This window comes from Alnus glutinosa, chromosome 2 (genome assembly GCF_958979055.1).
Source record: "Alnus glutinosa chromosome 2, dhAlnGlut1.1, whole genome shotgun sequence".
NCBI lineage: Eukaryota > Viridiplantae > Streptophyta > Magnoliopsida > Fagales > Betulaceae > Alnus > Alnus glutinosa.
Window position 1 is genome coordinate 29,560,198 of NC_084887.1, and position 15,874 is coordinate 29,576,071.

The 15,874-nt window shown below is 33.0% G+C and overlaps 1 protein-coding gene across 3 annotated transcripts; it reads right to left on the reverse strand.

The window, feature by feature from the left end:
- Positions 1 to 205: 205 nt before the first annotated feature.
- On the reverse strand, positions 206 to 15,534 carry LOC133859302 (PR5-like receptor kinase). Of its 3 annotated transcripts, none has more exons than XM_062294663.1 (9): positions 15,110 to 15,534; positions 14,263 to 14,292; positions 12,208 to 12,255; positions 10,083 to 10,139; positions 3,397 to 3,480; positions 2,851 to 2,952; positions 2,202 to 2,294; positions 1,868 to 1,912; positions 206 to 1,647 (listed from the first exon to the last, which is right to left on the reverse strand). In XM_062294663.1, the coding sequence occupies exons 1-9, from the start codon at positions 15,342 to 15,344 to the stop codon at positions 566 to 568; spliced, it is 1,776 nt and encodes a 591-aa protein (XP_062150647.1). In that variant the 5' UTR covers positions 15,345 to 15,534; the 3' UTR covers positions 206 to 565. The 3 variants fall into 3 exon arrangements, with proteins under 3 accessions (XP_062150647.1, XP_062150646.1, XP_062150648.1); XM_062294662.1 differs by having other exon boundaries at positions 15,101 to 15,534; XM_062294664.1 differs by lacking the exon at positions 2,851 to 2,952 and having other exon boundaries at positions 15,101 to 15,534.
- Positions 15,535 to 15,874: the final 340 nt, after the last annotated feature.

Genomic DNA, 15,874 nt, shown 5'->3' on the forward strand with positions numbered 1-15,874 from the left:
ATTAGGTATGTTCACTGCACATACTTTAACCAATTATTCCAATCCTCAAACTATGAGGCATGCAAATTCACCATATCCAAACGCAGTGACACAAAAAAATAAAATAAAATGGTCCCACATTTTTTGTATAGGTGAACGATCGCATGAAAAAAACCAATTACAATCAATCTAGAGAAATGTCTTTCACCACATTGTAAAAGATATATATGGTGCAGCATTATATTATTTTTCAAAAAATCAAAAATCAAAAATCAATAGGTGGCTTGCCACTCCCTAACATGGGGTGGAGTCATCTTCAACTGCAGCCACCACCACAAACAAAAGGGGCGGAGTCAACCCTGTTAGCTAGCCACTCTCCTCTGCCTTCCATAACTGAACAAAAAATTGAAATCTTCGCTCCAAGTTTCAAGCGATTTGTCTCAATGTAAAATTGTATATAAACAACATTGTGTAAGCAAGAAAAACTCAGCAACAAGATCATCTATTCTTCTTTGAATTTTAGATACAATTGCACAGATTTGAAATGTCGGATTTTTATGACTATCAAGTCATGGAAGAATTAATCTTAAGGTGACCTGGTAGGTGAATCCAAGAAAGGCTTTGGTGGAAATGGTAAGGCTTGAAGGTTTCCTTCTAACATCTCTATTGCCTTACTAATTGATGGCCGATATGAAGGATTGGTCTGAATGCACCATAGACTAACTATTATCATCTTTTTTGTTGTCTCTTCTTCTGCCTCTTCTGTTATATGCTCAAAAGTATCAAAATTTTTGTCCTGTTCAAGTTTCGTATAAATCCAGTGTGGAAAATATGTCTCGCTGGTATGAGAGAATTCACCATCAAAATTTTTCCTTCCTCCAATCATTTCAAGAACCAACATTCCATAACTGTAAACGTCAGACTTGTGAGAAACTCCACCAAAGCTCCGACTAAATACTTCTGGTGCAATAAATCCTGCAGTCCCTCTCATGCCCGTCATTGACACAATACTCTCTTTTGTTTTGCATAGTTTAGCAAGTCCAAAATCAGAAATTTTTGGGTGCAAATCCTCATCCAAAAGTATATTATGTGGTTTTATGTCAAAATGTAGGATCCTTGTGTTACATCCACGGTGCAAGTATTCTAGTCCTCGAGCAATGCCAACCGCAATTCGGAACATAGTCTTGCTGTCCAAGTGATGATTTGTAATTGGAGGTCCTTTATCATATATGAACTTATCAAGAGATCCATAAGGCATGAATTCATAGATTAGAGCTCTTTTAGTCCTTTCGTAGCAGAAACCTAAAAGAGTGACTATATTAACATGGGATGTTCTACTAATGCTAGCCACTTCGTTGATAAATTCTTCTCCATTACCTTTTGACACACCCAGGATTTTCACTGCCACCATACGTCCATCAGGTAGCTTCCCTTTGTATACAACACCATATCCTCCTTGTCCTACTTTTTCTTTGAATGAGTTGGTCAATTTCTTCACATCTGAATAAGTATATCGCTTTGGTGCTACTGATCCGTAGTTCTTTATGAATTCCTCATCATTGATTTGAAAGTTATTTGCACCACTTTTACTTGAGAAGTGCCTTCTCTTAACGCTGTAGATAATCACAAAAGAGATTACTACAATCCCAGACACAGCTCCAGAAATGCCTGCTTGCAAAGGATGGCCTTAATTAGTCACGTATTTCAATATTAGAGCACAGGAAGAAGAATAGAAACAAAATAATGTATTGCAAAAATAGTACTCGATCTCTTCTGAAACATACAGAAAGATATATAATGCATTTTCATTATATGCATGTTAGAGCAAGAAAGAAAGAAAGAAAGAAAGAAATTAGAATAGCTTTTTATACGATATTGATCCTCATACCAATTGCAATTTTCTGCAACGGATTGCGCTTCGAAAATGGCCGTTCTGCAACAAGAACACAAAGTTAGAGTTCCTTCTGTACTTAATTACATGATGATCACATTGTTACGACGAAAAATGAATTGCAACCCTGACCAACAAGTACAAAAGTCAATATTACCAGCTTACTTATAATTAACTCCTTACGAGGACATGCTTACATACACCGACTATATCATAGGAAAGTTGAGCTCATTACGAGAAATTCAACAACATTAATATTAACAATTCAAGCACTAAAGAAAATAACAAAAGAAATATTGGATATTATAAAGCTAGAAGGAAAGACCCAAACCTCTTAAATAATTATGATGTGGCCCAATTTCATTGGGAGATGTTGCTACTGCTGGCGCAATGAACTGAGTTGGAGACGGGGATTGCGTAAAAGCTGATGAGACACAAACGAAAATAAAAATATATCAATAAAAAAGAAAGATAAAGAAATTGTATAATCTAGTTTTGAAAATAACATTTAGGATATATAACTGATTGAAAGACTGCGGGAAAGCTGGGCAAACGAGGAATTTGATAAAAAAATTAAAAATTAAAAAAATAAAAATCAATTCCCTATGTCCAATATTGAATGTTTTCAAAACGAAGAACAATCATTAAATGTTAAACATATAATAATACGTTGGCAGGCACTATATTTTCTATGCTATTTCAAAAGGGAAATGTATTTTTATAAACAACTATATATATATACCTACATCTTAATTGTAAATTATCATGCCATTACATTTATTAATTAATAGTACTACATGATTTATACTCTTGTGGTCATGATCAGCTGAGTTCTCTATGATGTACAATCATAAAAATACTTAAATAATTTTCATTCTTATATCACGTCAAAATATCTTCTTTTTGTCCTAAACGATAGAAAAAAAAAAAAAAAAAAAAAAAAAAAAAAAAAAAAAGAAAAGAAAAAAAGTGACCCAAACCTGGGACTCCTAATGGCACAATGGGCTCTGGTGCTGGCGCAATGAACTTATTGATCGGTGTTGGTGGAGGCGGGGGTAGGGGTGGGGGTGGGGGTGGCGTAACTGAGACAAAAGAACAAATATATATATATATATATATATATATATATATATATATCAGAAAAAGATAAAGAAATTGTATAACCTAGTTTTGAAAATAACAATTAGGAAAACTGATTGAAACACTGGGGGAAAGCTGGGAAAAAGAGGAATTTCACAAAGAAATAAGAATTTTAAAAAAAAAAAATCAAGTCCCTCTGTCAAATAATGAATTTTTTCAGATGAAAAACAATCATGAAATGATAAACGTATAATACATTGGCACTTGGCAGGCACATATTTCTATGCTATTTCGAAAGGGAAATATATTTTTATAAACAACTATATATATACCTATGTCTTATGTAAATTACAAGAATACTTATACATATATATAACGATAAGAAAAGTAGTTATAAAATGTATTGGAAATTATAAAGCTAGAACAATAAAAAAAGAGACCCAAACCTGGGACTCCTGATGGCACAATAGGCTCTGGTGCTGGCGCAATGAGCTTATTGAACGGTGTTGGTGGAGGCGGGGGTGGCGTAACTGAGACAAAAGAACAAAAAAAATAAAAAAATATATATCAACCAGAAAAAGATAAAGAAATTGTATAACCTATTTTGAAAATAACAATTAGGAAAACTGATTGAAACACTATGGGAAAGCTAGGAAAAAGAGGAATTTCACAAAGAAACAAAAATTTTAAAAAAAAAAAAAATTAATTCCCTCTGTCAAATAATGAATTTTTCAGACGAAAAACAATCATGAAATGAAAAACGTATAAGACGTTGGCACTTGGCAGGCACATATTTCTATGTTATTTCGAAAGGGAAATATATTTTTATAAACAACTATATATATACCTATGTCTTAAGTAAATTACAAGAAAACTTACACATATATATAACGATAAGAAAAGTAGTTTTAAAATGTAGTTATACATTTCATATAAACTATACTTTGTATGAAAAGTACACGTAAATAAGTTATCTACGTAATAAATATAATTATTATATAAATTAGACTACTAGTGATTGTTAGTAACAAATAAATTTCAAATTATCATGCCATTATATTTATTAATTGATAGTAATACATTTATACTCGTGTGGTCAGTTGAGTTTTTTGTCCCTATCTTTGACACTTACACGTAGGGATGTAAACCTAGAACCAGTTCTTGGTTATTGGATAAAACCATTGACTGGCTTCGAGATAGCTGGTTATTAAAAATTACTAACCGGCTCCAGAACCGGATAGCTGATTAAAGTCCTACCTCGGTTGGCACTTGATTATCCGAACCGGGTATTAAAAAAATAAGGGGTAATTACATTTTCTTCCCATCAACTATCAGTCATTGTCAACATGCCCCCATGAACTGACACTTAGAACAAAAGAGAGTATCCAACTACCATCTTTACATACTTTGGCCCCTTCCGTCAGAGAACACCGTTAACTTAGATGGAATATGCCATTTTTTAGTGTTAATTTTGGTTTAAAAACCAAAATGTCATTCACAGCAATTAATAAAAAAAATATTAAAATTAATATATATTTTAAAAAAAAAAAAAAAAAAAAACCTAAGGGGGCAGCCACCATCTTTGGTCGAGGGGTGGCGCGCGAACTACTCCCAGAGGTGGCTTGCGGCCACCCCCGACCACCCCATTTTCTTTTAGTTTTTTATTTTTTATTTAAGATAAGGGCATTTAGGTCATTTTTTAAGTTGAGTTAAGGTATTCAAGTCTTTGCATGAATTAGACTGATGGAATGGGCCAAAATGTATAAAGATAGTAGTTGAATACTCTCTTTTAGTCGAGATATCAGTTCATGGGAGTATATTAACAATGACTAGTAGTTGATTGGAGAAAAAGGTAATTACCCTAAAAAATAATAAATAAAATAAAATTCCAATTAGTCTGATCAGGGTGTATCAAGGTTGATCAGGGCCGGATCAGAGTGGATTAGAGTGGATCAAGACTCCGGGTGTGACGTCGGTGAACACGTACACGTCTTCTTTGGGATGGAGATCAGAATGGTGGAGGTGGCTACGGTTGGGGGAGATCGGAACGTCTTCTTGATGACCTGGCCATGGTTGGGGAAGATGGACTGGTGGTCAATGGAGAATCAGACGGAGGTGGAGAGCAGAACGACGGTGTAGAGGTTGACACGCGTTGGAGAGGCCGATCGTTGGCTGTGATGGTAGACCGTAGACGAGACTGATTCACTGAAGATTCCTACTTGTCTCAAGGTCCAAGTGTGTCGGCGGAAGGAACTAAGAGGGAAAGAACTAAACGAAAGTCGAAACTGGAAAGTAAAAGAAAAGTCTAGAAAGATGTAGAAAAAGAATATATATATATATATATATATATATATATATATATATATATATATATATATATATATATATATATATATATATATATGACCCTGTTTTCCGATTATAATCGGATTTTTAAAAATGCTAAAATCGGTAATCGGCTCCGAGTAGTCATTACTAGTTATTTATAACAGAGTACCAAACCAAATTTTCAGATTCCCAATTACCAGTTAGTATCCGATTACAGGTTCCGACCGGATTTACACCCTCACTTACACCCCTTGTGATTCAAAGGTGAATAAACAGATAAAACCTTTATGGGGCATTTGGATATTGAGATAATCTTTTTTAGGATTTTTGAAAATCTTACAAAAATCTTTATAAATAAAATTAATTCACAATGAAAGATAACAATTACAAGTAATTCAGATTACAAAACCTTTGTAAGTTAGACCTTACTTGTACAGAGCAAATGACCTGTTTATCCCTAACACAATAGCTCCATAACTCTAATTAATCTTCTATCTCATTTCCTCTTAGACTTCGAAACTTCAGTGGCTGAAGGATAATAGTTTATGAACAGTGTGGTTTTAACAAACTCTAAGAGAGGATTAAACTAGGAAGCATAGAAACTTCGTTTTCTATCTTAGCACAAAGGATAGACAGCTTCAACAGCTTGGCAATCATGCAAAGCAATCCTTAAGTGCCCCAAGCCAATATCCCAGTGGTTTAGTCTAATTGACACACATAATAGTGTAATTCTATTAGTGGTGTTTGGACCACACTAGGGTTTCATGACTTAAACCTTGGCGGCATCTAGACTTGCACCAAATGGGCTTGCGAGTGGCCGTCCCTAGGGGCTCTAACTCAAACATCTCGTCTCAACGTTCATCGAACGCCTTTATGAACGAGGCTATTGGGGGCTCTAGATAAATTGGTTTGTTTGGACCAGGGTGAAGGCATTTCCAAATGACCTTCTCAATGGCTTCTTATAACAATGCTTAACCGAACAGTAGCCATGGAGATTCCATACATGGTCCTCTATTCTTCGTAATTTTGATGAATTTTGACAAAATCCATCATATGTACAAAACTACCCCCACCAAGTTTTACTTACATATAATTGTTTTAAACACTGAATTGGCCAACTTCAAAACCTAACACAAAACGCTTCTAAAAACACAAAAACGATTTTTATTTTATGTTCCATCAAAATACTTTTTCGAACCACAAACAAAAAAACACTCCCAAAAAACACATTAACAAATAGGTAGGAGGGCTCATAAAACAAAAGTCCAAGAACAAGTAGTATTAATTGTCAGCAAAGTGCAAGACCAGACAACTTTTTAAGATATTTCTTTCTTGACTGGATCTTCTCAAAATAAGCATATAGACCAAACAAGAGTGTAATATGGTGTAAATAGTCCACGCCAATGGTGTACAAACCAAAAAACACAATCCATCATACTAACCAATTATCATGCATAAAATACACATAATTAATGAACACATTTTGATGACAAGTAAGGACAAACTTCTGAGAAGATTGTTTCATAGGAATGGGTACATGCTTAGATTTATATCTAGACACACCATTATCAATAGCAATCTTCTTCCCCTTATCAGCCGAAGCAGGAATGTTAATCATTCAGTTTATCAGTCAACACAAGTGGATCATCCAATTTTGCAAGTAGAGTTGCTTTCTCACGTTCTAACTCCTTAATAAGCTTTTTATAGACATTCTTATTCAATTTTTTCAATTTAGAATATTCTTCAAAACACTTGTCATAAGTAGCTTGCAAATCGTGTTCATCATTGGAATTCGTTAGACTCTGACTCGTCAATCAAAGTCACATTCATAGCTCTTCCCTTGAATATTTTTATGATTCGGACATTCAGGCTAAATATGCCAATAGCTAGCTTGAACATATTCATGACATTAGATGTCCTTCTTACTATTGTCCTTCTTTTCTTGAGAGGCTCCACCAGAATAGACATGAAGTTTCTCCGTCAACTTAAAGGACGAATTTCTACTGTTCCCTTTCTTAGATCTAAGGAATTTTTTAAATTTCTTGTCCGCTAATACCAAACCCTTATCCTCAGAGGAGTTAAACCTTCTCCTTGAAGTCTCTCAAGCCATGTGTACGTTTCCTTATATGCTGGGGCAAGAATAACTCGTATATAGGTCTAAAAGGACCCAACAAGTTCTTCTATTCTCATAGTGTCCGAGTCCTTACTCTCCTAAATTACTGTCACCGTATGTCTAAAACTTTCAGGCATAGATTTCAAGATTTTCCTCATAATTCTATTTTCAAGAATCTACTCCCCTAAGTTGAACTAGAGTTAACTTTATCATTCAAATGAGCATAGAACTCATCGAATATCTCATCTTCCTTCATTCTGATTTCCTCAAACTTAGATGTTAACATTTGAAATTTGAAATTAGTTACAGTATTTTTTCCTTCATGGGTCACCTCAAAAATCTCCTATGTGTCCTTGGCAATTTCCTAGGGGCTCCAGCTAAAACACCTTGTTCGCCCGTTCATCAAACACCTTAGCGAACGAGGCTCTTGAGTACTCAGTTAAATAGGTTCGTCTAAACCAATGCGAAGGCATTTCCGAAAGACCTTGAATTCTCGGTGGCTTCTCATAACAATGCTCATCCGGACAGTAGCAACTGAGATTCTATCCGTGGTCCTCTATTCTTCGCAATTTTGATGAATTTTGACAATCCATCCTATGTACAAAACTACCCTCAACAAGTTTTAATTACTTATAATTATTTTAAGCATTGAATTGGCCAATTTCACAGAATGCTCCTTTAAAAAAAAAAAAAATAAATTGTGTCACATCAAAACACTTTTTTAAACCAAAAAAAAAAAAAAAAAAAACCTCCTAAAAACACACTAATAAATAAAGCCTTTACGCACCGTCAACACCTAGCCTACCTGACCACCACTATGGCACTATCACCCACCTCTTTTACCAAAAATTACAAATTAAACAAAACTCATTTAATAACCATTGGGGTGGAGGGAGGGGTTGAGAGGGGTCAAATGCCCCCCCCCCCCTCATTTCTCAAAAAAAAATTCTTACTCTTGAATTTTTTATTTTATTTTTTTTTAAGTCTTAATTGCCTTCCCCCTTCAAAAACTCATTAAAGAGCAAATATTTTTCAAAAAGATCAAACTTCATGAGTCACCCCACATTCTACCATTTTTTATTGGTTTTTTAATCTAAAACCGGCCGGTCACCAGCCAGCCAAAGGTTCAAGAAGTAGAGATTGAAGACGACATGATTTTTGTTTTGATAAAAACTCACCGTTTTGTTAAAAACAAAACATTGAAAGACTCAAAGAAGGACACGCGCGTCTTTAAAAGACTTGTAAAAACGTTGAAAGGCTAAAAAAAAACACGCTTTTAAAAGACTTGTCTATTAAGACTTGAAAGACATGTCACTCACTGCAGTACTTTTATTCCTTCAAAAGTATTGATTAAAAAATTGTTTAAAAAATCCTTCTTAAAACTTGTTTAAAAAATTACCAGATCAATAAATCACAAAATGCAAGTAACAATTTTTTTTTTTTTTTTGGAGGTGCAGGTGAAAAGAAAAAACGAAAAGTTTTCATTTTTTTAATGATTTCTCTTCCTTGATTTTTTTTTTTTTTTTTTTTTTTTGTGCATAGTCAGATTTTAATACTGATTAATTTTCAAGTTTATTTTTCAATAAAAAACTGCTCTTGTAAGTTTTTATATTTACATTTAAATATTTTTTAATATTTTTAATTATATGAAATATATAATTATCGTTACTTGAAGAGAGTAACAATTATTTCATTGAGTTCCAATCAAATTTTAAATGAGCTTGTGTTACGGTAAATTTAGCAAATATAAAATATGAAAACTTGTGGAGAAAAATTGAATAAATTAACGTTAGGTGTGACAAAATAAATTGCAAGTTACACTTATAAGTTTTAAATAATAATTAAATTTTGTTGAATTATTTATTTATTTTGTTAGTTATATTTTTAATATTTTTAATTAATTTTAGTTTTTAATCTTGCTCCCCGTGAAGCAAATTTCTAGTTCCGCCTATGTAATCACTTAACCACACCACCACAAACCCAAGTGATCGAACCCTTTGAAGAGAAGGTGGTCAGCATCTTGAAGCCTAAACATTGTGTAGTTTTGTCATTTGAAGTTACGTTTTGTCTTTTTAAGTGTTAAATGATAGAAATCATTTAAGATAGTTGTTGATTTGTATCACATAAATGAGGAGATTAGATGATTTGATTACTGTAAATCAAGTGATTTGTTAACCCTAATCATCCTAATCTAATTTAGGAATATGTTTATATTTGAAATTATTCAAATCACACGTAAAACTTTATAAATAGAACGTTGTCCTCAAATCAAAAATCAAGCAAATATGTAGTCTATAATGCCTACGTGTGGATGCAGGCCATAAGCAAAATTACTTTAATCTCTGTGTTTTATCTCTTTATAGATTATTATCAGTTTTTATACTGAGTGTCACGTACGTGCTTGTGTTTTATTTCAGTGTAAAACCAAATGAGCGAATGATAATTTATTGTCAAGTCATATATTTCACTTGGCACAAAAATTTCAAAGAAAAACATAATCTTTTTAATATTTTTAATTTAAAAACATAAAAGAAAAAAATTAATTAATACACAGAACCAATATACATATGAAATAATAACACATAAATATATAGGAAGTAATGGCTTTTCATTATTTGGACAAGAAAGAGACGAATTAGAAGATATTTAATATTTACTTAAAAAAAAGAAAGATATTTAATATCATAATACCTACAACCCTGCGGTCGTTGCTCTTGTCATACGGATTTTTTTTATTGTTATTGTTTCCTGCAACAAGAAGATAAAATTAGTTTGAAGTCTTTATATTAAGTAGATGTTACTGGTTTAAATTTTTTTTCTCTCTTTTCTATTTGGACATGTAAAAAAAAAAAATTAACTTAAAATAATAATAATAATAATAAAAGTGAGAAGACTTGAGACTTGTACTTATAAAATAGAAGGACGTGAACAAGTAGTATGAATTGTCAGCAAAGTACAAGACCAGGCAACTTATTTACAAATCTAAATGGTAATGAAGGAAAAAAGAAAAAAAGAAAAAAAAATCATGACATGAAATAGTTATTGAAAACCTCATAGAAATTTTCTTTATATATATATATATATATTTTGTTGATGAAAATTATTATAATAGTTGGTCGGTCAAACCAATTATTACTTCTCTTTTTTTGCTGTCTCTTGAAACGGCCACAAAGCATACATCTTCTTTGGTGTTATGTTTTCTCTTTCTGCGTATCACGTGCATGTGTTTTATTTATTTTAGTGTAAAACCGAAGGAGCGAATGATAATTTACTGTCAAGTCATGTATTTCAGTTCACTGGGCACAAAAAGGCAAGGAAAAACATAAGCTTTTTTAACGAGTTTTTGTGAGTATTTTTTTTGTTTTAGTTTGATTTTTTTTTTTTTTTTTTTAATATAAAGATTAAGATTATTTTTTATATTTTGAAGAGTGTTTTGAGTTTTTGTTTATTTATTAATTAATATATTTAATTTAAAAATAGAAAACAAAAACTTTAATACACAGAACCAATATCGATACCCTTCTAACACACATGAATACGAAAGAATGGCTTAATTATTTGGACAAGAAAAAGACGAATTAGAAGATATTTATGGTGTGTTTGGCAACCGAGTGGAATAATTATTCCACTCGGGTTTTTTCTAAAACCCACCCACCCGCATAAAACCCGAATTTTGACCCGGATTTTGACCCGAGTTTTGAGAAAATTCAATGCTTTTTTCAGATTAATGGTGGGACCCACGCGCAGGAAAAGTTGACTAAAAAAACCCTTGGGTCCCACATTTAAATAATAAAATATTAATAATTTAAATAAAAAAAATTAAAAAAAAAAAAAACAGAGCCGGCAGCCACCCCCCTTGGGGGAGGCCGCGCGGCCTCCCCCGAGTACTGGGGGTGGCCGCGCGGCCTCCCCCGACCACTGGGGGTGGCCGCGCGGCCACCCCTTCCTTCATTTTTTTTTTTTTTAATTTTTAATTTTGATTTCAATTATTTTTTTAAAAAAATATTATTTATTTTTTTAATTAAATAATCAATATATAATAAATTATTATTTCACATAACTTTTCAAAATACCAATCATTATACACAACTTTTTAAACTTCCAATCATTTCTTACTATTAAAATATAATATTTTTCAATCTCAAAATTCAACACCCAAATACAATTTTTTACCTCGATATTTGTAAAAATTCTAATTCTAAAAATTCAATACCCAAACGCACCATTAATATCATTATCAGCGTAATACCTACGGGCCAGAGTGGTGGACGCAGGTGTAAGAGTGGGGGACATTCAAAAATTTTGAAATTTTTCTTAAAATATGTAAATTTTTAATTTTGTTCCTTCAAAATATTAAGGAAAGATGTAGTCTATAAAACTTTAACGTGTATATATAGGTCATAGGCAGAATTACCTTAATCTCTGTGTTTCATCTCTTTCCTTTTATCTCTCTTTAGATTATTACCAGTTTCTATACTTCATATCACGTACGCATGCTTGTGTTTTATTTCAGTGTAAAACCAAATGAGCGAATGATAATTTACTGTCAAGTCATGTGTTTCACCGGGCACAAAAATCCCAAAAAAAAAAACATAATCTTTTTAAGGTATTTTGAGTTTTGGTTTATTTATTAATATTTTTATTTTAAAAACATATAACAAAAAATTTATTACACAGAAACAATATACATATGAAATAATAACAAATAAATATATACAAGGTAATTGCTTTTCATTATTTGGACAAGAAAGAGACGAATTAGAAGATATTTAATATTTACTTATTAAAAAAAAAGAGGGAGAGAAGACTTTACTACCTTTATAAGAAGCTACGCACTGGGCGTACGAACTTGTATTTGTGCAATCTTGCCCGTATAAAATAGAAGTCCGCGAACAAGTAATATGAATTGTCAGCAAGTACAAGATCAGGCAACTTATTTACAAATCTAATTAGTAATGAAGAAAAAAAAAAATCATTACATGAAATAGTTACTGGAAACCTCATAGAAATTTTCTTTAGATAATTTCTTTTTTATTAAAGAAAATTCTTATTATAATTGGTCGGTCAAACCAATTATTACTTATCTTTTGTTGTCTCTTGAAACGGCCACAAACACAAAGCATACATTTTGGAAGCCACTTAAGTTTCGTCCCTAAATTAACATTTTTAGGGCCGGTTTGGAATTAAGTTAAAAAGTTTAAAAAGTATTTTTAATATATAAAAAACTATGTAAAATAAAAATTAATTTATTTGGTAAAAAAATTTAAAAAGTATTTCTTTAACTTTTTTTTAAAAAACAAAATAATAGCAAAACGTACTTTTTGAAAAAAAAAGCTTAAAAATACAGCTCGACAACGACCCAAAAATGGATGGTAGATTGTTGCCTAGCATTCTATGGTAGACTGCGTTAACAAAATTGGTTCACTCAAGAGTCAAGAATTCAAGATAGCAAAAATAGGTTTAAATTATCTGTTTTGCATATAAATTTACATAAACCAATTCTAACATAGTGTAGTTTTGTCATTTGGAGTTATGTTTTCTCTTTCTGCGTAGGTATCAAGGTATTTTATATTCCGTTTGTCTCGACGTAAAATAGTTTCTGTCGTAAAATGATTTTAAGGAAGTCATTTTTCTGAAAAATAATTTTCGCTGAAAGCATTTTTCGGTGTTTGGCGCGTACGGAAAATTACAAATTTTTTTTTAATGTTTTTATTCAATCATATTAACCTATAAAAATCAATTTTTATTCCAAACATATAAATATTAATGTAAAATAATATAAAAATTACCGAAGATGAGATTCCGTCACTGACCGACAAGATTCCGGCCACTTTTACCGGATTCCGCCATTCCGGCTACTATAGCCAGAATCCAAGATAAAGCCCGGAATCCGAACAGTTTTGTCGAAATCTGGGTTGGCCAGATTCCGGCCAAAAGTTACCGGATTCCGGCACAGAACGGCCGGACTCCGGAATCTGCCAGAACCGCCGGAATCCGACCAGTAGGCCGAAATTCGGCCGTTCTGGCTAGATCTCGGCCAGTCGGCAGGGATCCGGCCGTTCTGACTAGAATTTTTTGGCCAGATCCGACCGTTCCGGCCAGATGGCTGGAATACGGTCGCCGAAATCCGGACTGACGGGATTCTGACGGAGATGGCCGGATTACGTCGCCAGATTCCGGCGACATAGATCGGACACTGTCAGATTTCGGTACCGGCAAGATTTCGGTGATGATCGACTGCTTGAAGTGAAGGTCGACTGTGTCGTTTAATAGAAGTCGAATGCGTCTGGCATCTTCGGAAAATTATTTACGCTTTTAAAAAGTGTAAATCATTTTTCGAAATTTACTAAGGGTTTTCGGTCAAACAGAAATCATTTTGTGGTTGACGATTATTTTCCTCCCTACCAAACACCGAAAAATACCAAAATCATTTTTCAAAAATTATTTTACGCCGAAACAAACGGAGCATTAGTGTAAAACCAAATGAGCAGATGATAATTTATTTATGTTTACTGTCTGACGTCATGCATTTCACTGGGCACAAAAAGCCAAGGAAAAACAATAGCTTTTTTAACGTGTTTTTGAGAGTATTTTTATTTTTTGTTTGAATTTGAAAAATTGTTTTGTTTTGATATGAAAATTAAGATTATTTTTTATATTTTGAAGAGTGTTTTGAGTTTTTGTTTATTTATTAATATAATTAATTTAAAAAAATAGAAAACGAAAACTTTAATACACAGAACCAATATACATATATATGAAATAACAATACCCTTCTAACACACATGAATACGAAGGAATTAAGGGCTTAATTATTTGGACAAGAAAAAGACGAATTAGAAGATATTTAATATCGTTATCAGCGTAATACCTGGGAAAACACTTTTCGGTTCAGTATTTGCTGCAACAAGAAGATAAAATTAGTTAGAAGTACGTATTTATAGTAAGAGAAGATGTTACGTGAAAAAAAAAAAAAAAAACAATGGAGAAGGCCATTGTTGGTGCGATGGGTGGTGGCGTGGGGAAAAAAAGCTGGGAAAGTTGAAAAAGCGGAGGAAAAAAAATGAGAAAAAGACTAAAAGAGCTAGCGGTCTGTTTTGGATGGTTTCACGGAATAAAATAGACGAAATTTTTTTTTGGTGGCCGTTTGGTTTTGGGTTAAAAACACTTCGATAAATCTGGGCCATCCAAGCAAACTACCGCAATATTATATAGAAGCCAAATCCTTGAAAATCAATTAAAGAAATCTCCAAACCTAGCTAGCTACCACCTCGTGGCCAGAATCCAACAAAATATCTATCAAGCTTAATTATATAGGCTAATAAGATGTTAGAAATTAGGCTCATGGGATCGATGTTGAAAACTTAGCTAAACACGACGTACGTCAAATAATTGGCCTAATAGCTTAATTAAACACTTTAGATTGATAATTTTACTAACATGATACAAGAGCCTTATATATAGTAGCCTGAATTTGATCCAGATCCAGAGAAAATCTTTGGCTCAAATAATCCTCTAAATCCCTTATGAGTTTTTGGGACTGCAAGAATTAATCCTTTTTTTTTTTTTTTCTTAATTTCTGTGTCTTGGATAGTTAATTTGGTCTTCCTTCTTGGATCAAACTTGATGTATTTTCTCCTTTTTGAGAGAATTTTGTATATATAACAAAAGCAATTATAAAAAGAAAAGAAAAAGCAGAAAATCCAGACCTGACTGACCTGACTGACGAGGATCGGCTGCCAACCGTCGTGTTTTCACCACCAACTGCGGTGGTGGTAGCACAGTGAACCGCAATGTGGGATGTAGGATACTTTGGACGGTGGCGCATAGAAAGGGTCTGTTGCAGTTTACATATTGGTCGTTGCCAGCACAAAAACAAGTTTGTATGGAGATGATCAAGATGAAGGATGTGAAGATGAACGGGTAAGGGGGCGATGGTCTGTTTGAACGCATTTTACAAAATTGGAATCAGACCAAGCAAAAAGCCACACTCTATAACTTTACTATGCATATGTATCACAGAGATCGAGAGAAAGACTAGTTTTAAGAGAGTGAATCAAAATCATATGTACACGGTGGGAACGCGGTTTGAATAGTTTTTTCACTCAGACCACAAGTGTTAATGAATTTGTTCACGAGTAATCCAAAATGCCTGGTAACTTCGACAAAATCTTGTCTGAGGGCCGAGTCAAGTCAAAGTCTAGTCAAGCACCTTCCACATGCTTTCCACTTGCTTTTGCTTTTGCTTTTGCCTTTGCCTTTGCTTTTGGTTTTCCGTTTTTCACGTGGATTGTTTTTTTAAAAAAACTGTAGCCGACGTCGTCTTCTTTTTCCAGTTGGATATAACAAATGATCTTTCTTCGACCGACTTTTAGTATTACGAGGTCGTGGTTGGTAGGAATTCTTTTAAGAGAAAAGTGCATCTGATCTTGATCTAAATTATAAATCGTTTTTTTTTTTTTATATCAAAATTAATTTAGAGA

Bases quoted from the DNA above. Each gene is read 5' to 3' on its own strand.
- LOC133859302 (XM_062294662.1), bottom strand. From the start codon at position 15,344: ATGCGTTCAAACAGACCATCGCCCCCTTACCCGTTCATCTTCACATCC. The intron at 2,953-3,396 runs GTTTGGGTCTCT...CTTTTGTCTCAG, and splicing joins TGTGCCATCAGGAGTCCCAG to TTACGCCACCCCCACCCCCA. The intron at 2,295-2,850 runs GTTTGGGTCACT...GTGTCTCATCAG, and splicing joins TGTGCCATTAGGAGTCCCAG to CTTTTACGCAATCCCCGTCT.